Genomic DNA, 25,803 nt, shown 5'->3' with positions numbered 1-25,803 from the left:
AAAATCTTGACTTCAAATAAAATAAATGAGAAAGAGAGAGGATTGTGTGTGTGCAAGTGTGCATCAAAGTCATAAGTATAAATTTAGGAGACATGCTCATAAAAGAATGATCCATACCAAATTTGTGGATACTCGAGATGTATTTTCTTCCGATCATCCTTGGACAGCACCTTTATTAGTGCCTTGTCAACAAGCATCTAGCTTTGTTGTTATGTAGTTTTTGGGTCCCCAATGTCATCCGACTCTTTGGGGTGGGGTGTCATACATCTACATCTACATTGTGTTTCAACTAAGAGGAATATTGTTTTCTTTTTAGATGCATAATGTTCGAGTGTGGTTAGGTTTGCATAGCATAGATTTTATAAACCCCCAAAAAAATTGTGCATAGCGTTGTGCTGTTCAATGTGCCCCACATGGAACAGCACAACGCTTGACCCATGTGCCCCACATGGGTCAAGTGAATCTCCATGTATACAAATGAGCCTTGTACCATCCAATTTTGCTTTCTTAGATAATCTTGCATGCAATTGTGATATATTTTGTGTCTTGCACTAATTGAATTCTAGGTTGTTATAGCATGGGGTCTCATCCACATCGATGAATATAGTGGTTAAAACGAGGCTATAATCATCATGAGTTTGTATCGTTAACTCTGATTGCCATCAAACCAAAGGTTGCATTTTAGTTATAATGAGGAGACAAAGCTCGAAGTCTGTACCATTCACTCTTGATACCATAAAACCAAAGTTTGCAATCCTATGTATAGTTTGAGATGGTGTAATAGGTGGTCGTTATACGTGCTTGAAAAAGGCTTTTGAAGATCACTAAAAAACTTGTACCTGCACCCCCTGACTCCCACTCAAAATACTCCTAATGAATTGAATGCATGTTAAATAAAATTTCTCCTTAGGACTCGTGATGAATTGAAGGTATGTTTGTTTAATAAATTAACTCCTCCCGAGTCCATTTTTTGAAGGAACCACTACATTATAGCCAAGTGCCAATGTTGCTTAAGAGTATAGAAATTCAGCATACTTAAGAGTGAAGAAGATTAGCGAAGTGCCAAATTGTCAGGCGGGAGTTGTTTTAGTCAAAGTTGATCGTTTAGAATCTGTGCCTTTCAAGAGGCAATGAGCAAATAACTAGAATTTCATGAAATGACAATAGAAGGTAAGATCCAATTCTCGTCATTCTTTCGCAATTTTCCCTACAATTGAGGGCAATACCTACTCTAGATGTCTACAAAGATATTGCTCATTAGTGTAGGTTTGCTGAAGGTTTTGAATGCAAGGCTTTTAGGCTTAATAAGTTTATGCAAAGATTTGTAGTATTCAAAATCTTGGCGGCTTGTCTCGTCCTCAACCAGTTACACACGATTCATAAGTTGGCACCATATACTTGATGTTTATGAAAGCGTCCTCTCCACCATGGGATTCAAAAAGCTCTAAAACTCTGTTAACAAGCTCTCCTGTGCAAATTTGTTTTTGTTGGGCATAATCGATGGTGTCTCCCATGTTTGGGACGTTATTCTTGAATATATTCAAAATTGGAAGAAGCTGCCTGTAATAGGGTACCAATGAATGACCGACCATTTCCTCGGACTCCACAAGCTTGCACATCAGCTACACGCGACATAATGTAGCAGCCAAATAACATCAAAAAAAAATCCAATTGTGTTAAGACAATTTGTTATTTACTTGAAAGCAGAAAAAGACATGTGAAAACTACTCATACATATACTGTAAATGTCTCTTTAAAAAGGAGAAAAATGAAAAAAACAGTAGAGAACCCAACAACATTAACTTGTAATTTTTACCTGAAGGGTTATGTTAATGACAGCAAGATCTCGAGTATTGAGAGCGGTTTTGATGGGAATGATCAGCTGCGGTATCACAGAGAGAATTTTTCCTTGTCCAGCCTGCAAACATGAGAAAAACGCTTATCCTCAAATATAAAACCCCAAAACGAGAGGGCTACTAACCAATGCAAAGTCGTCCAAGAAAGCAAGCCAATCAGCAAGCCCCCTTATACGCTTAGTGTTAAAAAAGCTGAGGTGGAAAATTAAGGTGTAGGGAAAGGACACTAAGTGTCCTTTCCACATGGGGAGCCATTATTGCATGGGGAGGACACTCAGTGTCCTTTCACGACCGTCAAGGGTCGGGAGGAGGGGGGGCTGCAGTGATCAGTGATCACTGAATGTCGGCGGTCTGCCTGCGCTGGCAAAATGATGAGCAGACCGCTGGATCACTGACACCTCAGCGCCAATCACAGCGGGCCTGGGACTGAACTGAATCGCTCCCACTGACATGTCAGCATGGGAAGCGCAGCAATAGCTGAGGGCAGCTCTGCTCACGACACGTCAGCCCTTGGAACGGGTGACTGAGTAAACCGAGGGGATTACGAGCGCTGACGTGTTGGCAGCTGAGCGCATTCCCACTGCTGATCTGGACTGAGCTGATTGTTGGAATGGCGAGAGCTTTCCGCATGCTGACTTGTCAGACATCTGACGGATGGCTGGTCAGATTCCGGGATTGCAGGCGTCCTGATTTAACGGCCATGATCTTCAGTCCCCCGCAATTTCCGACCTTGACATTAGCTGACTCCAGCATTACGTTGTTAAGCATGGCACTTATCCATGCTCACGTAACTCTCTCATAGATTGTTGCACTATTATTTTCTGGTCTTGAATCGTATGCTTCGAGTATTGCGACAGTACGATCATCCATCCCCCATGACCATCAATTTTTATTAATGGTCATGGGGAATCTAACACTAGGAAAACAAATTCTGTCGACCCGCACATGAAGGCTCCTAAGAGCGTTCAAAAGAAATAATCGTAGGCAACCAGTCATTATAGACGGACTAGATTTCCACAACAAAGATTGTTGAACACAAAAGTAGAAAAAACAATGCATTTCTAGCCACGGCTCTAATTATCTGGCTGAAAAACAATGGATTTGAAACAGAACCAGTTGAGCTGATGATGAGTCCATGCCTTGAGAAGGTCCTCCACGCCCTTCACTGCTATAAACCGATAAGGCTCTTCCTTTTCTCGGATTCCATCGAAGAAAATCGGTAAGTAGTGGTGGTAATCTAGCTTCCTGATGTCCACTTTCCACGTAAGCGAATTCTTAGAGCTGCTATGTAGAACCTGTAGCGGTAAGTCTCCCCTTTCATACAGCTTTCTGAACTGTTCACAAAATATAGCATTCTTATCATTTGATTAACTTTTTCTAACAGCTCAACAAATTTTGACAGAAGATTGATAGAGGCGTTACTATATATCAGTATGAGAAAGAGAAAGAGAGGTGGATATTTTGGTAGACATACATACAAACAAACACACATTGTACACACACACACACAATATAATGTGTATGTATACAAGGGAAGTTTCTTCGTTCATTTTTAATGAAGTAAATTAAGACCTAAACCACCACTATACACCACTTAGCAGTTCAGAAAAGTTATTACTAGAGTGTTGGGAGGGTTATCACGTAATTTAAACGCTCCAGCTTGAGGGGGTTCTGCTTTCGGGGCTGCTTTATGAAGTTCACCTCGCTTAATCTTCTCACCATCTCCTTTCCTTGTGTAGTCAGATGGTAATTTCTTTGGGATCCGATGCCTGCACGTTGAGAGAAAGAAACCAGTCTCATGACAAAAGCGAGGATTATGTGAGGGTCCGGTCACAAACTAGGTTATGCACGTTATAACAAATAAACTAAAGAAACAAATAAACTAAAGATACAAGCATGAACACAGAAAAAGAACTCATTGTTGTTATATAAACGCATATGCTTGTATGCAAGTGTGTGGATACGTGTATATCCATATATACACACCCACCCACTTTGTTATGTATGTACCTACCTCTCTCTCTCTCTCTCTCTCTCTCTCTCTCTCTCTCTCTCTCTCAAAAAAAAAAAAAAAGGCTTGTACCATGTTGCATTATATAAAATCAACCGTTGGTCATGACACAAGAATATGGGACATACCCTACGGCGTATACAATGATATCAATGGGAAAAATATGTTACAGTCTTGGACACTCCAAGAGAGAAATCAATAGCAACACACGAGCGGACATGGCACGGCGGAGTTCCAAGCCAAGACGCACTGGCCCCAAAGACTGGCGCCCCTTTCGACAACTCCCAAGGGTCAAACTCTCTCCGAGACTCTGCGTCGAGATGCTCCCTAAAGAGTGGCCCTCTCGGCACTTATAAATGTACAAGGGATGCCCAAAAGCAGAGCCCCAAAAGCATCAGTTCTAAAAGCGCTTGATCCCAAAAGTATTTGCTCTCAAAAGCTCGTGTGAAAAGCTGCCGAAAACAGCCAGCACAAATCACGGAAATTCGTACAACAGGCCTGTCATGTCATCAGTCAACGCAATTTACGGAAATCAGCCCCAAATGTCAAGCTTTTAAGTTTTAGGGTTTAGGCCCCTCGGCTGGTACTCCATAAGTTGGGCAGGGGTAGAGTTTTTAAACTTTAACCCCCCAGGGCCCACGGCCACGACTGTAGGTTCAGTCCTTGTTCCCTTGACCAACTCCTTCCAGTTGGGCACGCCCCATCACCAACTTGTGACGTCCCCCCCTCCTGAAAGAATTGTAATCGCTTGTAAAACAAGCAAAGGACAAAAGAAAATTCAGTAGACACTGACTCTATGTACCCATGTACCAGACTAAATCATCCGAATCTCAACCATCAATAGGTTCCCTTGCTTTGTCAGAACCCTCGAATGCACTATCAACTGATTCCCTTACTTTTTCTGATAACTTTCATCCAGTTTCCTTGGTTCTTTCTTTTCCCTGGAAGACTCTTGCCCCATTGAGGTCGAAACCAGCTTGTCCATAAGATAGGTCAATGAGCCGGCACGCATACCAAAACCTTGCTTGGTATATCCCATAAGTCTCTAACTAGAGTCAAACTTCTGTTACAAACAATACCCTTGAATCTTTTTCTGGCAAACCACAACAAAACTGGTCCTTTAAAATGATCCTCCGAAACGAGGACGCTGGCAAATAGATATCCCAAAACCTCTGGCAATAGTCATCCAAAGTGTCTTTCTTAGTCATTCTGTGACGGGAGGGTCATTCTGTAACAGGAGGGCACCACATGCCAACAGAAAAGAAGAGACTGAACTAACTTTGAGCACTTCAAAACAACTGATCTGAAAGAGTTGCACAGCACACGAGACACAGAGTGGCGGAGTTCCACCCCAAGAGAGCACTTGCGCCCCTTTCAAAATTTCTTTACATTGCTTAAACTCGGTACAATTCTTGTGGCTCTGCTTTGCATCTGCCTATGGTAGAATGCAAGAGTGCGAGCCCATAGTTGATATTTAAAGGCCCCTAGGCCATCTAAAAGCAGTTTACATGAAAAGCATCAGACCCAAAAGCATCTCGTCCAAAAGTTGGCGCCCAAAAGCTACCAGCACAAAATCCGGAATCTATACACACGTCAGCAGCGCAATTCGCGGAAGTCCCTATGGTCTACCGCGTCAGCATGTAACCGTGAAATGCGGTGGTGGTGGGAAAGGTGGTGACAACGGTGGTGACAATGGCAGTTGCACAGAATAGACGGTTGAACCATGTTCCTAAAGACTCCCCCAATTGGAACAAAAGGCTGAGTAGGTTGTCGGTTGGAGGCTCTTGTACTTTCTAGTGCCGGAGGAGGTGGTATCACTCAGGGCATTAAAGGAGGAAAAATGTAATTCAAAAACTGTTGAAAACTTTGCAGCATCAAGAGATTTTGCTGAGGATGCCGCGAAAGTATGTCGCGAAGCTCGTCGAGAAGAAATTTCAGGTACAAAATCCAGATACACCATTGTGCTCTGTCTGTTCTTGGTAGGACATGTATGCTTTTAGAAAAGCACACGATTGGAGCTCTGATACCACTGTAATGGTTGGGCAGCGGGTGACAACTAATAAGATTAGACTGAACAAACTTTGAGCCCTTCAAAAAAATTGAACTGAAAAAGATGCCAGCACACGAGACACGAAGTGGCAGAGTTCCACCCCAAGAGAGCACTCGCTCCAAACCCTGGCGCCCCTTTCGGTATTTCTTTATATTGCTTCCCCCCTTCCCCATCTACACCAAGGATTGCACTAACTCCTATGGAGCTCCTATGGAGGCTTTCGACAAGATGAGGATGGACAGGAAGTTAGAAAGCGACGAAATAATGGCAACCATAGAGCGTAAATAGGAAGACAGAATGGTAGCCATAGCGCGTGAGCGCGACGAAAGAGAAGCAAGATTTGATCGCAGAATGAAAGAGATGTTGCGACTCTTTTCTCAAGTTCAGGCACAGATGCAAGAGATTTGAGAAAAGGAGACTCTCTCAGTCTCCTCTTCTTCAAAGCATGACACACAAGATTTGCATGATGATAAGCATGAAGAATTGCACGACAATGACAAGCATGATGATTTGGATGGCAATGATAAGCATGATGATTTGCATGATCAAGATGTGATTTCTCACAAGCATGATGATCTGCAGGAAGATGATGTGATTGTTCACCAGGATGATGGTTTAGTTGATGCTTTTTCTAGTGAAGCTAACCTCGTTACAAATTTGATCAATCACGAAGGATGGATCTTGGTTTTCGAGTCGAGGTCCACAGCATCCCCACAGGCAAATTCGATCGATCGCGAAGAACCGATCTTGGCTCTCGAGTCGAGGTTCAAAGAACCCCCACAGGAAGTATTATGTGTGAATGATTAGTCAGCACGCATTGTTCAAGTGTTTCATTCGTGATCGTTTCCTGTATTTAAGTCAGCATCTTTAAGTGATCCCTTTCCAACGGCATGCCATATTGTACGTTGAGCATTCACTCATGAATGAGCATGGATGTATGCGGATTTCTCATGAAAAGCTGAAAAGTATGCATTCAAGGAAGTCACATTCCATGTCTCTTCCTTCGCACGACACAGACGTAGAAAGAGCACAAGGAAGATCGAGCATCAAGCATAGGCATTTCCATTGTGTTTTGCCACAATTAGATCAGAAAGTCACGATTCGACTCCATCATTTGCGTGTGTTTGATGAACGGTTTGGCACTCCGTCTATATGTTCATCTGCATTGCATGCACACTTTTTTCGAAGGAATAGTATTTTGTCAATCACATTACATGGAATGGGTATGTTTATGGTTTTGTGTTGGAAGTGGTTTCACCAATTTCATCCTCGGAGATTCTTGAAGAAGGTAGAAGCGTGACTATGGACGAAGTTGAAGCATTGAAGGAGCCACAGATGACCTTGTGTCGCTTTCGGCGCGGCCCAAAGAAGCCAACGTTGCAGACCTTTATGAAGTTCCAATATAGCATGACCCACACATCAAAGTGGGCCGACGAAGAGTTCTTTCCAAGATTCCAGACGCTGTTGGCGATCTCCCTCGACGCCATACAGTTCGGTACCAGTACCTCACTTTGAAAAGGAGGGGATGTCATGTGCACATCTAACCCTATGTATACGTGGACAAGCTACTTCACGACATGGGTTCAGTTCAGTTCAGTTAGCCTAGCTTAGGAAGTGTTCTGGCACCTTTGTGAGTCTGTTCGCAAACCGTGCATGTCCAAACACTTAGAGTAGATGCATATCCTCTGGTTGCACACAGCATGATCATCAACATTACCATCAGATTCCATAAGGAGCATTTTATATTGCAGAAAACCTATTTTTCCTATTTTAGCCATTTTTCACTTATTATTTTTAAGTGACTTTTGTTGGGAATTGGATAGGGCAATTTAGCCATGCGAGTATATAAGAAACCCTAGCGCTAGCACTTTTGGGGAGAAGAGGCAGCAAGGACCTGACATCCAACAGTGCACCTTCTCAGCAAGACCCCCCCCCGGGCGGATAACCTAGTGTTTTCAGCCAAAGACCAAAGATCAAGACAGCCAACGTTTTTCATTGCTTGCAGATCACTCAGCGTTTTGCATTTGCAGATCAACTTGGCGACAGCAAGACACAGCAGGACACCTAGCGTTTTTGCAACATACCCCCAAGCCTAGCGTTTTTGGAGCAGCAGAGCAGCCCAACGTTTTGCAGTTTCTTCGCGACAGAACCCAGAATAGCATCAGCGTTTTCAGCTTTCAGCATCAAGACTCCGCAGTGGAACCCCCAAACCTCGCAGACCTCACCTTCCCGCAGCAGATCCTCGCCGCACGGTCAGATCCGCCGAAGTTTGCAGCGTGTCGTCGTTGCATCGTCGTCATCGCCGTCATCACCGACATAGAGTCAGAATTCAACAGACAAAGATTTGCAGATTTCACCCGTCTTGTCGTCATCCTCATCGTCGGCAAGTCCATAGCATTGTAGAGATTTGTGCAATCAATAGTAGACCGCTCTCGCCATAGAGAGTGGGGCCTTCGGAGGAGGGTTTGACAACATCTGGTGTCGTATTCTTCTCTCTCTATCTCTCAATCTAAGCACCTTCATTCCCAGTGTTTATCCAATTTGTTTGTGATCATTTGCACTCTCTCACTAAAGGAACGGAAGGCTCTCCCTTCTATAAGTAAAAGGAACCCTTGAGCACAATTTGGAGCACTCATCTTGAGCAAAGTTCAGCATTCACTTCCGCTGCACCTTACATCATATGTCGCGTTCGTACTCCTGAGTCAACCAAGAAGAAATAAAAAGCCTTTCAAATTTCATCCATTTAACTGGCGCTTTCTTGTTCAATAGAAGAGTGGACCACCATGTTCGAGCATTTCCCTTAAAGTAAGAGGTAGCCCTCCGAATCTTGGAGTGCTCTGAGTAATGTCCTCCAAAGAAAGCTATGTCAAATTGATGTATGAAGGCCAAATCCCTCGAAGCATCTCGGAATCCAAAAAAAGTGTCAAATTTAATTGATTGTCCACCTTCTTTAAATTCTCAGACTTTCTTGCTTTTATCCTCCAGAAAATCATACTGGTTGGCTTTATAATAATTCTTCTTCTTTGCATAAAATCTATGATCATTGGAGTCCGAACTATTCGAAGACGAGTCCTCTATAGAACTATCAAAAACTGGGCGAAATTTAGGCTTCTTTGCCATTTTCTTGCCCTTTCTGAAGCTTTGCTTTTTTTGCTTTGCTTGTCCATGTCTTTCAGCGAGTACAGGTTCTACTTTTCTGCACTCGGTTGTCGGCTTTACTCCCTACCTGAGAGGAGAAGCAATGGCCACACGCCATCTCGAGTAAATCTTATCAATCAGGTAATTCTTCAGGTGTATCACCCATCTCGAGTCCCTGGAGTACTTAATCAATCTGTTCACACATATGCCAATCTACAGTTGACATTTGTACTCCTTTTCTGGCAAATTTGTCTGAAAAAAAAAATTTGCCCAAATCTTCATTCTTTTCTTTAGTTCCTGCGCCGGATCTTCAACTTTTCTTTGCCTTCCCACTGAGAGGTGTCATCTCTGTCAAATTCTTCATGAGAACCCATGTGTAATCTGGGATTCTTAATGGCTTTATGCCCTGTAAGACAGAGCGATGAAGACGGGAGCGCGCCCGATGCGCGATGTATGAAGGGTGGGAGTGGCTAATAAGTCTGGGGTCGAGGCACGAAGATTCTTTCCCAGAAGCTGTGCACGTTGTAAAAAGGATCGGATCCTCTGTAGAAGAAGAATCTTTTTGCGCTCTGATACCACTGTAACAAACTTGGACACTCCAAGTCAAGATTCTATCGCAACACATCAGAGATTCACTTCAAAACAGTTCACAGTTCACAATTGATTCGACACGGCCCAGCGGAGTTCCGTGCCTAGAGATATTGAAACCGACCCATAGGGCGGTAGGCGTTGGCTTTCACCCGAAATTCTTTACTTTAGACACACACACAGAGCACTTCGCAAAGGAGACCTGTAACGGGAATTAACACTTAATCACACACACGGCTCGGAAGCTAGAATGCTCCAAGCAGACGCCGACAACCTGTAGGCCTCAAAATTGGCACCCCTTTCGGTATTTCTTTATTCTTTAGGAGGGTGAAGTACAAAGAAGAGTCCTGGGAATCCTTTGACTGTATCCCACTAGATCGCCTGTTTTGGCCAAATTTCGGCAACATAACAACCCCTAAACTTGCGCGAAACCAATTCCCCTACTGGAACTCGCTTCTATTGGCGTATACCCTCTGATTCCTACCCAAAAACAGTAAATTCAGCACGCTATATTTACTGGTTTTTGCCCTGTTTTCAGCCCCAAACAGTCCCCTAACTGTCCTTTGCCAGTGGGGAACGATTCCCAAAGGTTCTGGCGTCCGTATGGCTGAAAAACAGTAAAATTACAGCGCATACACAGCGCTGATTTTACACCTGTATGGTGAGGTTATGACCCTCACCAGTGCCTGCTTTGGAGTAGCAGCTAGCTACCCCTGTTCCTACTCAAGGAGGCTCTTGCCTCAGCACAAAAGCATGAACCCACACAGTTGTACATCAGTCAAATGAGGAGCCCTCTTGTGGGGCATCACATAACTGCACGTAGGGGGAGAGAGAGAGAGCAGTGTGTAGTGTGCAGGGCATCACTCCTAGCACCACACTGTACATGAGAGGGAAAGGAAGCACTCCATAGCTCTTAACCTGTGTGACAGAATGCAAGTGAAGGCCTCTCCCAGCTTAAAAATCAGCGCCCATTTTTCTGCAAGAGGAAAGTTCATGAAAAATCGACACTTGGAGCATTTTCAAGCATTTTCCCGCTTCCGGTTCGCCGCTTAAAAATATCTCAACCGACGCGTCAGTTGACTTCGCGGCAGAGTTATAAAATGTTCCCCTAGTCATACCGGAGGTAATGACGGGAACACATTTCACGGCCAAAATAGCAATTCCCTAAATTTTAGGAGATGCTTCTGTTGGGCTCCCACTGGTCTTCTGACCATCTATCCTCATTGGGACCGCATCCAAAAGTGCAATGTGGCCCAACTATCGGATACTTTTTGTTGGTAGTCCCACCTTGACTTTACGCCTTAATTGAGTTCACTTCCTAGTATCCACCAACTTGCTAAGTGCGACGGGGGACCTATATGATCTTGTTCTGAGCCTAGACATCCTCTTACCATGCGAATTCCAGTGCCGACCACTACCCATCTACGGGTGAAACTACCATTCACATTGGCCATGCAATGTCCGACCGTTTGCTACTTCAAGAAGAGGGTCTCAAAAATAAAACAAAACCCCTTGGAAAGAAACCAACAACTAAAGTTAGCAATTGCCACGTCCTCGTGACATAGTTAACAGTTGCCACGTCCCCGTGACATACCCCCCTCTTGAAATCGCAAACGTCCTCGATTGCATACCATAAATACACGCCACTAATGATCTTGTGCTATTAACACTCTTTTATCATCGCATGTATCCGCAAGAAAGGTCATAACATATAGATACAAATGACTTAATGAGGCCTTCATACTTTTGTCATTTCCATCTATTACACTGAATTCATATGTACATTTGATGTACTAGCTCTATCATTACCCCTCCTTTGCACACGTTGGGTTGGGGTATAAGTAGGCTGTAACCCAAAGGCTTCAAGGTAAAGCTGCAATACATTTGGTGACTTTGATAGTTCATGCTCTTCCATCCACTTTGCATCCATACGCGGATAGTTCTTGAACTTCACCAAATAGCATCTTGCAATTTGTCCTTTAACTTTTTTGTCCCTATGTGCCAAAACTTGCTCAGGTACCAGGATCTCATCAAGTTCCTCAACTTCTGGCTGATCCTTATCTGGCATATCTTCTGGCACATCACCCACGAAGGGTCTTAGAAGACTCACGTGAAACGCATTATGAATCTTCCACGCATCAGGCAATTTCAGCCTGTAAGCCACATCGTTGATCTTGTCAAGCACTTGAAAAGGCCCATAGTAACGCATGCTGAGCTTAGGAGCCGTTCCTTGCCCTTCATCTTCTTTAACCTTGCCTTTTCAAACCTTAACAGAACCTAATCACCAAGTGATAGTAGCAATTCAAGACAGTGACAATCAGCAGCCTTTTTCTGCTTTGCCTGAGTCTTCTCCAAGGCAACTTTAATCTTCTTATACATCTCATCCATGTTCTCAACATATCGATCTGCCTCAAAGATCTTGTCCTTTGTATGCCAAATGGGAGGAACCTTTTTACCGCCTTCAACAATCTCAAAAGGTGCTTTGCCAGTAGACGAATGCACCGTATTATTGTACGCATACTTAAGCATAGGCAAATACTGTTCCCACTTGCCCTTATTATCTGACACATAGCATTTCAGCAGATCTAAGACAGTAGAATTAGCCTCTTCTGACTTTCCATCAGTTTGTGGATGAAACGAAGACGAGAACTTGAGCGTAGTGCCCATGTTCTCAAACAATCCTCTCCAGAACAAACTGGTCATGCGAGGATCACGATCACTGATAATTGATTGTGGCATACCATGGTACTTGAACACATTGTACATGAACAAGCGTGCCATCTGATCAGATTTTATCTTCTTCCTGACAGGGATAAAATGGGGCTACTTGCTGAACCTGCAGATAATGGTCCATATACCATCATTCCCTGTTGGCGTCCTTGGAAGATCAAAGATAAAGTCCATAGCAATGCTTTCCCATGGCTTATCCGGAATCGGAAGTGGTTGTAACAACCCTGGTGCCTTTTGCCTGTCAAACTTGACCTTTTGGCAAACTATGCATGCTCGCACAAAGGCATCCACATCTCTCCTCAAGGTAGGCCAATAGAAGAATGTCTCTACCGCTTTAATTGTTGCATCAATGCCACGATGCCCTGCATACGGTGGGACATGACTCTCTTCCATGACCTTATGTCACAGTGGCCTAGTGACACAAAGTCTCCCATGCATCATCATAAAACCATCTCTGAGGAGGTAGTGCTCGTGATGTTGCCCCTCTTGTAACTGTTCAAAGATCCTTGCAAAATCTTCATCAGCAGTATATTGTTCCTTCATGTCATCTAACTCATGATGATAAGAAATTGACACAGCTGAAATTTGTGGCTTTCTTGATAACGCATCAGCCACAACATTCTTCTTGCCTTCCACATGCATAATCTAGAAGTGGAACATGGAAAGAATGTTTGCCCATCGCATATGCTTTTCGGATAACTTTGACTGTGTCAAGAAGTATCGCAAGGTCTGATGATCTGTTTGGACAACAAAATCAACACCTAAGAGGTAGTGCTTCCAGCTAGAAAGCGAATGAATCACGGCCAAGAGCTCTTTCTCATAGACTTGCATAGTCCTCTCTGGCCCTTGCAAAATTCGGCTTTCATAAGCTACTACCCGTCCATCTTGCATTAGCACTGCTCCGATGCTACTGCCACACGCGTCACACTGGACCACAAATGACTTCTTGAGATCTGGCAAAACAATAACTAGATTTGAAGTCAAATTTTCCTTTAAGAGACTAAAAGCTGAAATCCCTTTTTGGGTCCATCTGAAAGTGACCTCTTTCTTTTGCAATGCGTGAAGAGGCGATGCTATCTTTGCAAAATTTCTGATAAACCTTCTATAGTAGGAACACAATCCCAAGAAGCTTCTGACATCATGCACAGTCTTCAAGTCTGGCCATGTCTTGATAGCTTCAACCTTTGCGGGATCCATTCTAACACCATCCTTTGAGACTATATGGCCAAGAAAGTGGATCTCTTCGAGGAGGAATTCACTTTTCTTAGGATTGATAAGTAACCTGTGACTGCGCAGCTCTTCAAACACAATGGTCAAGTGACGCCTATGCTCCTCTTCATTCTTCGAATACACTATCATGTCATCGAAGAACGTTCCAACAAACTGTTGATGCGAGCGGAAAATCCGGTCCATCATTCTGTTGAACGTGGCAGGAGCATTTGTTAGCCCAAACGGCATCACCAGAAACTCATAAAGACCAAATGTCGTTCTAAACGCAGTCTTGTGCACATCCTCTAGCCTTATACGAATCTAATGGTACCCACTCTTAAGGTCTATCCTGCTAAAAATTACAGCACCCTCTAAACGATCGAGAATATCATCAATTCTAGGAATAGGGAACCTATTCTTGATGGTATTCTTATTCAACGCACGGTAATCAATACACATGCGCCATGAGCCATCCTTCTTCTACACTAGGAGCACTGGGGAGCAAAAGGGTGAAGAACTAGGCTGAATCAGCCCCTTCTCTAATAACTCCTCAACATGGCCCATAATCTCTTTCTGCTGCGCCGCACTAACCTTGTAGGTAGGTCTATTTGGTGGGCTACACCCTGGCACCAAATCTATCCGATGGTCCTCAGGTCTCTCTGGAGTCTGGCGGCAATTGCGACGGTAATGAATCAGAAAAACAGTCACTAAACTTTTGCAAAAATGCTGACATTTCTTTATCTAACACAGATAAATTTGATTGATCACTATCTGAGACATCACGTGTAACCGGCCTGTTAACTTCAAAAAGGGCGGTAGACTTTACTTCAAACCTTGATGTAGCTTTCACCCATTATTAGTCGTCTATTCTACCTGTGCTATAATGACACAAGAGAGGGGAATGGGATACAGATGCTAGAATGCATCTGTATGCGAGTCAGACACCAGATTGGCCCCTAAATAGGCGCCCCTTTCGGTATTTCTTTATTCTTTAAAAGAGGGAATAAAAGCTGTGGTTCCCTACAAGCTGCCCCGCACAATCTGGGCTGAATTTCTTCTGTTCTAGCCCGATTTCGGTAGCACAACTGTACTAGGACCCTTCACAGTCAGTATCCCCATGCATTAGATGACTTTCCCGATGCATACGGACACTTTGCAAAACCTGGCGAGAATCTGCAGCACGCTGAATTCTCTGTTTTCTGCCCTGAAAATGCGCCAGACCACCTGTACAGCGGTCCCCTCGCATCCCCGAACCTCCTGGGGGTATTAGGGTCCGTTTAGGGCCAAAACCCTAAACCTGCAAAAATACACAGCAGGCTGTAATTCACTGTTTCGGGCTCCGTTTCGCGTGCGGTCGCATCCGTAGCAAGTCCTCGAGCTCCCGCACCTGTAGGGCTACTTGCCCCTTGAATCGGACGAGATTTCGCACGTGAAACCTCTCCGAATCACTTGTACCTGCGGGGGATTAGCCGCTAGCTAATCCAGTACATGTGCAAGAGGCTCTTGCCTCGGCAATCGCGCATGAACCCACACAACTGTACATTGGTCAATCTGATGAGCCCACTAGAGGGGCATAACCATAAAGAATAGGGGAGAGAGAGAGCAGTGAGAGGTATGCAGGTCATGACATCCTGCACCTCACTGTACATAGAGGGTAAGCAAGCACTCCATTGAAGCTCTCCCACCTGTGACAGCACTCAAAAACGAGCTCACAGTTGAAAATCACGTTTTTGCCTTCTCTTTAAGTAGTAAACTTGCCTCAGAGTGCCAAGTGTCACTCATTTGTGCATTTTCCCGCTTTAGACCCTCGGGTCTAAAAATATCTCACCTGCAACCTCTGTTGACTTGGCCACAGAGTAACCAAATGATCCCCATGTCAAACTGCACGTAATGACGCGAAGACATTTTGCTGTCCAAAAATAGCAGTCCCTAAAATTTAAGAGTTTCTGCCATTGCATTCTTCTAGGTCATCTGACCCTCTTTGTACACTGCAGCCACACCCAGAACTGAAATGTAGCCTATGTAGCAAAGGATTCCGCTTTGGCTGGCCAATGACCCCACTTTGGCTAACCATAGTCCGACCGTTTGCTACTTCAAGAAGAGGGTCTCAAAAATAAAACAAAACCCCTTGGAAAGAAACCAACAACTAAAGTTAGCAATTGCCACGTCCTCGTGACATAGTTAACAGTTGCCACGTCCCCGTGACAGATATTGGCCCCAAAGACTGGCGCCCCTTTCGATATTTCTTTTTGTATTACATCTGTGCTCAAAGTACAAGGAAGTGGGAGGGTCTCACTCTCAGACTCTGCGTCCAGATGCTCTGCAGAGTGGGAGTCCTGCCCACCACTTATAAAGGTTTACAAGGGATGCTAAAAAGCAGAGCCCCAAAAGCTGAAAATCAAAAGCTCCATGAAAATAAAGCAAAGCTTCAAGAAGCTTCCTCCAAAAATTGCGTAGGATTTCCTTGCTTTTTCCCAGCGCAAAATTGAGAGTCCGTACAACTGCTGTTTTCCGTACGTTCTGCCATGTCATCACCCGCTTTTTCCGCCAGATTCTGCGCCGCAATTCACGGGTCTGCCACGTCAGCTTTGCAGCGCGTTTTACGGGATTCTGCAGCCAGCAGTGTGTGTGTGTGTATCTGGGCTGCCACGTCACTGGTTTGTGACACACACTCAACAAATGCCATATAACATAACATGAAACTTTTAAGTTTAGAGCGCTCTATAAAATTCAAGAGAGTATGGAATTTGGGGGCTTTTTACAACTTGCGTATTTTCTCTCTCTTAAGGGCTCAAACCCAGATATACAATCTGACCAGATACAAGAGGCGGAAATTTCTTCTCTTTGTCATCAGTACAAGAGGAATCTCGTCCCTATGAGAGCTATCTCAAGGAGAAAGGAGGGGAGCACCATCAGATCCTATATAAAGCAGATACTACTGCTGAAGAAGAAGAGACCATGTCGCTGTGAAATCCTTGCACCTATACACCATGGAAGGCTAGGGCACCTTTGACTGCCTTAATCGTTTCACCTTCTTTTCTTTGCTTCTCTTCTTCTTGCGATCCCATCCTTCCTGAGGTACCCGCAGCAAAAGTCTACTATGGAGCTTCTTGTCTCTACGGCTCCTCTGGTTGCTTTCGTGTGCATGCACAACCTTGCATGTGTGTATAGCTTCCATATGACCTGGTCTCCCACAAGCACGTGTACGCGAGAGAGAGAGAGAGAGAGAGAGAGAGAGAGAGAGAGAGAGAGAGAGAACATAGTTGGGTATAATAATTTGTGTTAACATGGAGATTTTAAATACTGAAGGGCTATATGTGTACTTTTTATGAGCAAAATTCTCTAATGGATGATTCCTTCAGCAGTGAACATTTGTAATTAACTTGCTCCATCTGTTCACCAACCAATTTGCAGCCACACCTGCTTAAGCCTAATAGAGTTCACATTTCCAAAGCCTTGTGCTCACCCGGCCACAATTTCAAAATTTTATAGCCACATTAAGACATCTTCTGTGGGTACATTTGTGAATCTTCAGGACACACCTTTAAGGTTTTGCTTGAGGATTGTGAATGCTTGCCTGATAGAAAACCTATCCAAAATTGCTCTCTCTCTGACCGCTTTGCACTACTATGTCAGACATCGCATTGAACATTTGCTATAATGCAGTCTAGGAGGTACATTTCAAACTTCTGGGGGTATCTTAAACCTCTAGTGGCCTAGGGGCTTGACAGGGTGACATTGCAAGCTCAAGCTGTCAAAATTTTTCTACAATGAATGCACAAACCTCACGCAAATTTCCAATATTACATAATGAAGACAAATAACTGTCTTTGTGACTACAATTTAAATTTTGACTAGTCATAATTACTAACCTGTATTCTCCATTTGAAGAGTAGTATGGAAGCTCCTTGTCGGTTAAGCGGCACAACACATGGCGGCCTGCTCTTCTTGATAACTAAGGAAAAAAGAAACACAGTTTAACCTTACAAGGATCGTTGCTTAAGCAGTGAAAATACACCTCTTCAAGACCCTGTGTACCCCTTATCAAACACACATCTCCTGGTTTTATAATGGGTGATAGAATTTTGTAAAATTTTGTAATGTCCACATCGGCACAATATGAAGCGCCCTAACCTGTGGATAAAGATATGAGGTCCCAAGGTCTTGTAACCTCGAAATTGTTTCCTATGGTTTATCCAAAATAGCATTCACATGATTATGTTGCATTTAGTGCTTGCACTTATGTTTCTAAAGTTCTGGAAGAATACTTTTGATCAACAACTTTTGGTGAAACCGAGTGATAGTTATGATAGCTAGTCACAGCATCTCTCTATCGGTATAAAACTTGGTGCTCAAACAAGTATAATTATGATTAAGTGTGTGTGTGTGTGTGTGTGTGTGTGTGTGTGTGTTCGCATGTGCTTTATTGTTTGTGTTTGTGTGTTGTCTGTAGAGAATTTGTTGAGTGCTGCAGTAAATTTACCTTTATATCCAGAAATATCTTTATCATTATAAAAACTTGGTGCTCAAACAAGTATAAGCCCTAAAAATTATGTCTAAGTGTGTGGTGTGTGTGTGTGTGTGTGTGTGTGTGTGTGAGAGAGAGAGAGAGAGAGAGAGAGAGAGAAAGCATACCTTGACAGGAAGGGTCTGATCAAAGCATGAACCAGACTGTTTGGTCTTCTTCATGGTGGGTCTACCTTTGAGCTTAGCATTGCAATACTCAAAGGCAAACAGCTGCCCTGCCACATCCGCCATCTTGCCTCCCTAGCCTTTCGTCCCTCTTATTCTGCTTCCAATTGCTACAGCAGTGTTGATAGATTTGAGACTCTTAAAAGAAAACATTATCTTGAGCCTTCAAACAATGCATCTGCTTGCTAGACCCATCTCTCTCTCTCTCTCTCTCTCTCTCTCTCTCTCTCTCTCTCTCTCTCAGATGCAGCGGAAGTGTTTTAAGGATTTAGCTCGGATCTAGTACTCCGTACACACACAAGGGACACTTTACTTCACTTGAAAGAACTGAACTAAACTGAATGAAAGAGAGAGACACAAGAGAGAGAAAACAGACGACACCGAATGTCAGGTCCCAAACCCTCAAGGGCCCCCTTGCTCTGTAACTACGTTGCCTTAGCAAGTACTTTCTTTATTCTTGCAGAATGCTGATACAATGACTAAATGCTGTGATGTTGATGCTAATGGGTACTATTAACTAATGCTAATGATGCTGGGTACTGGGTACTGATGGTACTACGAGTAGTGAGGTACTGAGACTATGTCGACGACGATGATGACGACGACGGGGTACTGTTGGGTTCTATGTCGACGACGATGACGTCAACGACGAAGTATTGATGGGTTCTATGTCGACGACGATGATGCCGACAACGAGGTTCTGTGGATCTATGTTGACGATGTATACAGGAACAACGAGGTTCTTGATGGGTCTATTCGACAACGATGACGACGACGACGATGACGACGACGACGAGGTTCTGGACAAGTCTATGGATCCTTATGCCGAACCAAGGCACAAGGGGTACTAGGTGTTCGGGTACTGTGACGACGACAACGATGTCGACGACGACGACGATGCTACGGCTCAATGCCGATATTGCTAGCGATGTCGATGGCTAAAGATCTGCAACCAATGACGAGAAAGGGCTGAAATCTGCCGGGTCTTCAAAGCTAAAAACGCTTGCTGTTCTCGCTGAAAACGCTGGTCTTTTGCTGCGAGGAATGGGGTGATCTGTGAGGCTAAGCACTAAAAGCTGATCATCCAAAGACGATGATGACGGCGAGGTACTAAGGCTGAAAACGCTGACGTAATGGGTGGCAAAATCGTTGGACAGCCACTGTGCTTAAGAGGCTCTACTGCTCTGCTCCTCTGCTCTTCTCTCCCAGCGCTAGGGTTTCTTTAATAAGAATTATAGGCTGGGTCAGGCAAGTTTTCCAACAAACTCACGATTTTTAAAAAGAATTCCAAAAGTCACTTATAAATAAATGACCTATAAGAGGTGGTTCACACAATAAAATCCCTGTATGCTGAAATGGTTGTACTGTAGTCTATGCAAGAGAGGGTATGCAACTATGACCGGCTTGGGCACGCACGTCCTGCTAGAGGCTCACAAAGGTGCCAGGCTCAATCCTAAACTAAGACTCATGCTACACTATAGCAGAAGCATGTCCACGCAGCGCAAGTGAAGTGACTGACTCTCTCTCTCTCTCTCTCTCTCTCTCTCTCTCTCTCTCTCTCTCTCTCTCTCTCTCTCTCTCTCTCTCTCTCTCTCTCTCTGCAAAGAAAGATATACCTTCATAAGTTCAGAATAATCTGAACTCACGAATTGTAAGAGGGAATAAAGCACTTATAAAACAACAAGGGACACAAGAAAAAACTAAATCGCTTTATTTGCTACGAAGCAAAACTAGATAAAACAAAACATTATTAACTTAAAAATGTTTCCAGAAAAGGCATGCGCAAAATAAGTTGACGCAACTTACTTGGCTAAAACTTAAAACAAGTACTCAACTTTAAACAAAAAAGGAAGATGCTGATTTCTATTGGAATCAGAATGCCCAAATGGTGCTGATTCTGAGGGCAAGTACATCACTGAGTACAAAGCAGGCCCAAAGGTGACACGCTCGAAACTATAAAAACTAGATACAAGTAGCCACATGGCAAACTGTAGAAAACTGAAAGCCAGGGCTAAAAAACCTCTCCTAAAGAGAGTAAAAAGTGCCATGGTATCACAAATTGATGATGTGGCATGCCCAACTGGAAGAGAAATGGTCGAGTGGACAAGGGAAATTGAACCCTAAAGGATAGATAAAGATTGGCCGAGTGGCCTAAAAAGATTTAAGGATTTTTGAAAATCCTAGTTGTAACAGACTTGGACACTCCAAGCGAGAAATCAATAGCAATGCACAAAGAAAAACTTCAAAACCATTCAACTTTATTATAATAGAGAGAGAGAGAGAGAGAGAGAATCGATACAGCATGGCGGAGTTCCACGCCCAAAAGCACTAGCCCCAAAAACTGGCACCCCTTTCGGTCTTTCTTTATTATTGATCACTGCAAAGTACAACTCCCGAGGGTCCTCTACTCTCAAACTCTGCATCCAAATGCTATGCAGAGTGAGAGGCCCAAGGGCTCTTTTAAAGTTACAAGAGATGCCCAAAAGCAGAGCCCCAAAAGCTAGCGTTGGGCTCTCCAAAAGCAACCACCGAAATTTGCGAAAATCTGTACAACCTGCCGCGTGGCACCATAAGCACAAAACGCGACAAATCAGTACAACCCTGCCACGTTATCGTCCATACGGACTGCCATATCAGCATATCAACTCCTTTTATGAAAATCCTCGAAGTTCAAGCTTTTGGTCTTTTTAGGGTTTCGAGCCCCACGACCGATGCTTCATAAGTTCTTTCAATTGGTTGGCTCAGTTTCTCTTGTCCACTTGGCCATTTCTCTTCCAGTTGGGCATGCCACATCATCACTTTGTGACACTAGTTCCCAGCAACTTAAGGAACTTATGGAGCATCGGCCGAGGGGCCTAAAGCCCTCATAGTCAAAAGCTTCTTTTGGGCAACCCTTGTACTCTTTATAAGAGCCCTTGGGGCCTCACTCTGTAGAACATCTAGACACAAAGTCTGAGAGCAAAGGACCCTCAAGGTTTGTATCGTTACGACATGAAAATAATGAAATACCAAAAGGGACGCCAGTTGTCACAAACTGCTGACGTGTCAAGCCACTGAAGAACGGAAACAACCTGCAGATTCCGGCGGAGGGGCCCAAACCCTAGGAAGAAGTACCAGAAGAAGTAGAAGCGGCATAAGAAGTTTTACCAACTTGCAAAGACTTGCTATGTGGCCTAATTTTTTAAAAAGAGTTCCCACCAACTTCACATGATGACGTGAAAATTGTATGGACGCCTCGCAATTTGCGTTGATATGCTGTACAGACTGCCGCAAATCCCGTTGGCTGTTGACATGGCACCTGCACGGATTTTCATAATTTGTGTTGGTTGATTTCAGCGCCTGCTTTTGGGCCAGATGCTTTTAGAACTTGAAGCTTTTCAAGTAGTTGCTTTTGAGAGGCCAAGGGCCTTAAAATATGAGCCAAGGGCTCATTCTCTAGTATGCTTCCACGTGAAGGTGCAAAGGATGGAGTACCGGTGTTGTATTGAGTTCAAGCAATATAAGGAAATACCGAAAGGGTCACCAGCGTTTGGGGCCAGTGCTCTCTTGGGGTGAAAGTTGGAACTCCGCCACTCCTCGTCTCGTGTCGTGCATCTCTTTCAGTTCAGTTGTTATTTGAAGTGCTTAAAGTTGTTCAATCTGTTCTTTTTTGTTAGCACGTAGTGCCCGTCTCCGTGACAATAGCCTTTGGGGCTAGTGCGTCTAAGCGCGGAAATTTGTCGTGCCGTCTCTCTCTCTCTCTCTCTCACACCATGGAGGAGATTGATGAGATCCGCCAGCGACCGATGTTGGATCTCTTGTGATTTTAGCTATCCCAGCTAGCTGATTAGTTCACACCTTGGAGTTTAGGATTCCATAGTAGTCATTTAGTCATTTTGTCATATTGTCATTGTCATTTTCATTTCATTTTGTTACTTTTGTTACTCGGACTTTGTATCAGATCACCACATTGTAACTTTTAGGTCTCATAGGTCACTTTGGCCTTTTGAAGACGTTAATATAACATTTCATTTCATTTCATATCTCTCTCTCTCTCTCTCTCTCTCTCTCTCTCTCTCTCTCTCTCTCTCTCTCTCTCTCTCTCTCTCTCTCTCACACACACACACACACAAAGTTCAATGATCTCTCTCTCTCTCTCTCTCTCTCTCTCTCTCTCTCTCTCTCTCTCTCTCTCTCTCTCTCTCTCTCTCTCTCTCTCTCTCTCTCTCTCTCTCTCTCTCTCTCTCTCTCACACACACACAAAGTTCAATGATTTTGCAGTTTCAGTTCGTGTGTTGCTATTGCTTTCTCACTTGGAGTGTCCAAGCCTGTAATAATGGTATCAGAGCTAAGAAAGATTCTTCTACGGAGGATCAAATTCCTTTTGCAGCACACATGGGTTCTCGCGGATAATCTGACAAAAACAACACCCCTCTGTGGGGAAGTGAAGAAAAGATGAAACGCGATGCAAGAACTGAAGAAAAAAACGGAGATTGGACAAATTTCCAGCGAAGAATTTTGCCAGAGCGGAGTAGTGTGTAAGAAGATTGATCAAGTACTCCCAGAACCCGAAAAATGTACAGCATCTGAAGGATTACCCAATTGACGAGATTCACTCGAGCTGGCAAGAGGCCATGGATTCTCCTCTCAAGAAGCTACGAACTTGTATCCGAACGACCCGGACTTCTCCTTCATTTGGAGCAAGTTAAAGAACAAAGAGAATGAATATCCCTATTCCATTCGAATGGTTACCTCTATCACCACCAAGCAATTTGCGTGGCGGTGCCATTGAGGAAGAAAATCATGGAAGAAGCACATGCTTCGCCTTCTGAGGGTCACCGGGGTATTCTCTCTACGACTTTAGCATTGGAAAGATATTTCTTTTGACCAAGCCTTAAAGCAAGCATCGATTAGTATGTCAGGGAATGTTTTGTTTGCCAAAAAGTCAAGTACAATTGGCATAAGACGCCTGGGTTACTCCAACCTTTGTTTGTGCCTCATCAACCTTAGGAGGGTATTGCCATGGATTTTATTATGGATCTCCTAGAGACTCAGACTTGAAATGATGCGATCTGGACCATTGTGGACAGATTTAGCAAACAAGCTCACTTTATTCCAGATAGGAAAACGATCAAAGCTCACTTTATTCCAGCTAGGATTTTTCTAGCCTAGATTTTCAAGCATCATGGGATGTCCAAGTCTATTGTGAGTGATCTAGATCCTCATATGACAAGAAATTTTTGGCGTGATAACCTTGGCATGAAGTTGAACTTTTCTTCACAGAGTGAGATTGACAATTCCACAATATTGGATATGTTGAAATCCTATGTATAGAACACACAGTCTGACTAGGAGAAGTATTTGCCCCTTGTCAAGTGCGCGCATAACAATACCATACATTCGTCTACGGGAAAGGCATATTTTGAGATTCTTTATGGTAAGCCTTGCTTCCAACCATTCTTTTAACTAAGGACAAGATATTTGCAACGGATGAGTTTGTCCGGGATATAGACACGGCCTACGGGTAAGTTGGAGAGCAATTTTCCGCTCTTAGGAAAAACACAAGAAAGCTGCAGACAAACACAGAACGAATTTGGACTTAACAGTTGATCAATTGGACTTACTCAAGTTTGAGAAGGCGAGACGTGAACGATGTGACGTTCCGATTAAAGTTGCCGCCTAATTGGAGGATCCATAATGCTTTCCATGTTAGTTTACTCCGGCCATATATGGAACCGCCTCAAGTCAGCCTATTGCTTAGGAACCTCCAGAGGTTGAGGTGCTCTCTCTTCCTCTCTCTCACACACAAAAAAAGTACGTCTTAGACCCTATTGATATCACAAAATATCGTGAAAAGACTAACACTACCAATTACAAAGTACAACATGAAAGTTGAAGCCAGCAACCAATGGTGAAAAAAAACCCTCAAGATCTCAAGGAAGCACAAAGCTAAGAGTTAAAAACCAATAGATCAATATAGGGAGGGAAGGAAACCTCCGAAGAGGCTCGTGACTCCAAAGCAAGGCTACACAAATCTACCCAAGACCTTGGATCACAATTGCAATGTGCGAAAATGTGACCTACCTTCAGCAACACGTACCCAAGCAGAGGAGTGTGCATTCACGATGGGAAGACCTGAAGAGACACATACTATGTTGATCATACCTAAGGTGATTGGTAGCTATTTTTTCGCCCAATATAGTACTCTATTGCACTAATTCAAGCTTTTCCACAGTTACGTCCCATATTTATGATTTTTTTAGCTTAATGGCTAGCTGCTACTTCAAAGAAAAAAATTACTCTATCCATCACTTCCATAAGGAATTTTTTGAAAATAGAGAAAAAATCCTACGATACCCAATCTCATCAAAGCATGCAGGTGTATGTGCGAGATGGTATCATCTAGAGCCATGCATACAAGTAGTGCAAGAACTTTTGCTGAAACTAGAACTAGAGGAAATGTGTTTTCTTATGAGTTCATTGCTTCTTGCATCCTACTCATCAAGCAACTCTGCAGGCTTTCAAACTACTCTAGCCCACTACAGAAGACACTCACTGGCAACATAACCGAGGCGGAAACATTTCACCCTCGAAACGTGGTGTTTCACCACGAAACATTTCAGTTTAATGTTAGAACACGGCGAAACATGGGATAGAAGTGTGCGGATAGTAATTTGAAAGACCTTGAAACCTAAAACTATAGTAACTTGTTGTTAGTGAAATGGCATGTGTTCCACTTGATGAGCGAAACATTTGAAGGCCCGAAACGTTTCACCTGTCCGAACGCGTCGAAACGCATTCCATGGTGACCATGGAATTTTAAAGGGTCAAAGAAAAAACACATGTAGCAGTAAAATGCACGTTATTACTGAGGTTATGCGCGGGGAGGGGGGGGGGGGGGGGAGTACATTTGCAAAATTACGCTGCAACACACATGCATGACGACGCCCCCCCTCCCCCCCACCACACACACAAAATTGTACAAAACACGTGTGCGCTCAAAAAGCACTAAAATCTTGTACCTGTGTGTGTGTGTGCGCGCGTGTGTGTGTGAGAGAGAGAGAGAGAGACCTCGTATCGGCAAGACGCTCAGAGCAACGAATCGTCTGCACGTTAGTCGCTCCTATTCAGACCAGCGCCCATACTTTCACACTTTCCTCGCTGCCCCTGCTGCCAGTCGCGCCATTGCCATCGTCAGTGCAGATTCTGAAGGTCACAACCGTGGCTTTTTGACGTAGAAGTTGGGTTTCATTAGGCTGTTTGCATATCGTTTTGGGCCCCTTCCCATTCTTTAGCGGTCTTCAAATAGCAGGTGCTCCCATTTTGTGATACGCACCATTAAAGAGAGCAACTTGGCACGGCTTCGAGTTGTGATTGGCTGTCAACAACGCGGCAAAGACAGCGCCATATTTGGCCGACCTCAAGGCACCGTCCAAAACTCTCTCTCATGTGGCGTTGACCAGGAAGGATTTGGTAGGGTGAAGGAATTGGTTGCGTTTAAGCGACTTAACGCCCACTCATTACATGTCGTTGTTTCATTGGTGCGATCG

At 43.8% G+C, this 25,803-nt stretch overlaps 1 protein-coding gene across 3 annotated transcripts; it reads right to left on the bottom strand.

Annotated features, from left to right (window-relative positions):
• Positions 1 to 1,072: 1,072 nt before the first annotated feature.
• LOC147437054 (uncharacterized) lies at positions 1,073 to 25,521 on the bottom strand. Of its 3 annotated transcripts, none has more exons than XM_086485831.1 (7): positions 25,325 to 25,521; positions 18,218 to 18,412; positions 17,455 to 17,537; positions 3,475 to 3,625; positions 2,996 to 3,190; positions 1,817 to 1,918; positions 1,073 to 1,622 (listed from the first exon to the last, which is right to left on the bottom strand). In XM_086485831.1, the coding sequence occupies exons 2-7, from the start codon at positions 18,338 to 18,340 to the stop codon at positions 1,359 to 1,361; spliced, it is 918 nt and encodes a 305-aa protein (XP_086341957.1). In that variant the 5' UTR covers positions 18,341 to 18,412; positions 25,325 to 25,521; the 3' UTR covers positions 1,073 to 1,358. The 3 variants fall into 3 exon arrangements, with proteins under 3 accessions (XP_086341957.1, XP_086341958.1, XP_086341956.1); XM_086485832.1 differs by having other exon boundaries at positions 18,218 to 18,371; XM_086485830.1 differs by having other exon boundaries at positions 1,074 to 1,622; positions 18,218 to 18,384.
• Between the last annotated feature and the right edge of the window lie 282 nt (positions 25,522 to 25,803).

The sequence above is a fragment of the Adiantum capillus-veneris genome, chromosome 17, assembly GCF_014529385.1.
Source record: "Adiantum capillus-veneris isolate H3 chromosome 17, ASM1452938v2, whole genome shotgun sequence".
Taxonomy (NCBI): domain Eukaryota; kingdom Viridiplantae; phylum Streptophyta; class Polypodiopsida; order Polypodiales; family Pteridaceae; genus Adiantum; species Adiantum capillus-veneris.
The sequence above is the reverse complement of the archived record's forward strand: the minus strand, read 5'-3'. Positions and strand labels throughout refer to the sequence as shown.

Coding starts and splice junctions, on each gene's coding strand:
- LOC147437054 (XM_086485831.1), bottom strand. CDS start 18,340: ATGGCGGATGTGGCAGGGCAGCTGTTTGCCTTTGAGTATTGCAATGCT. Junction 3,191..3,474: donor ATAACCCTCCCAACACTCTA/GTAATAACTTTT, acceptor TTTTGTGAACAG/TTCAGAAAGCTGTATGAAAG. Junction 1,919..2,995: donor GCGTGGAGGACCTTCTCAAG/GCATGGACTCAT, acceptor TCATGTTTGCAG/GCTGGACAAGGAAAAATTCT.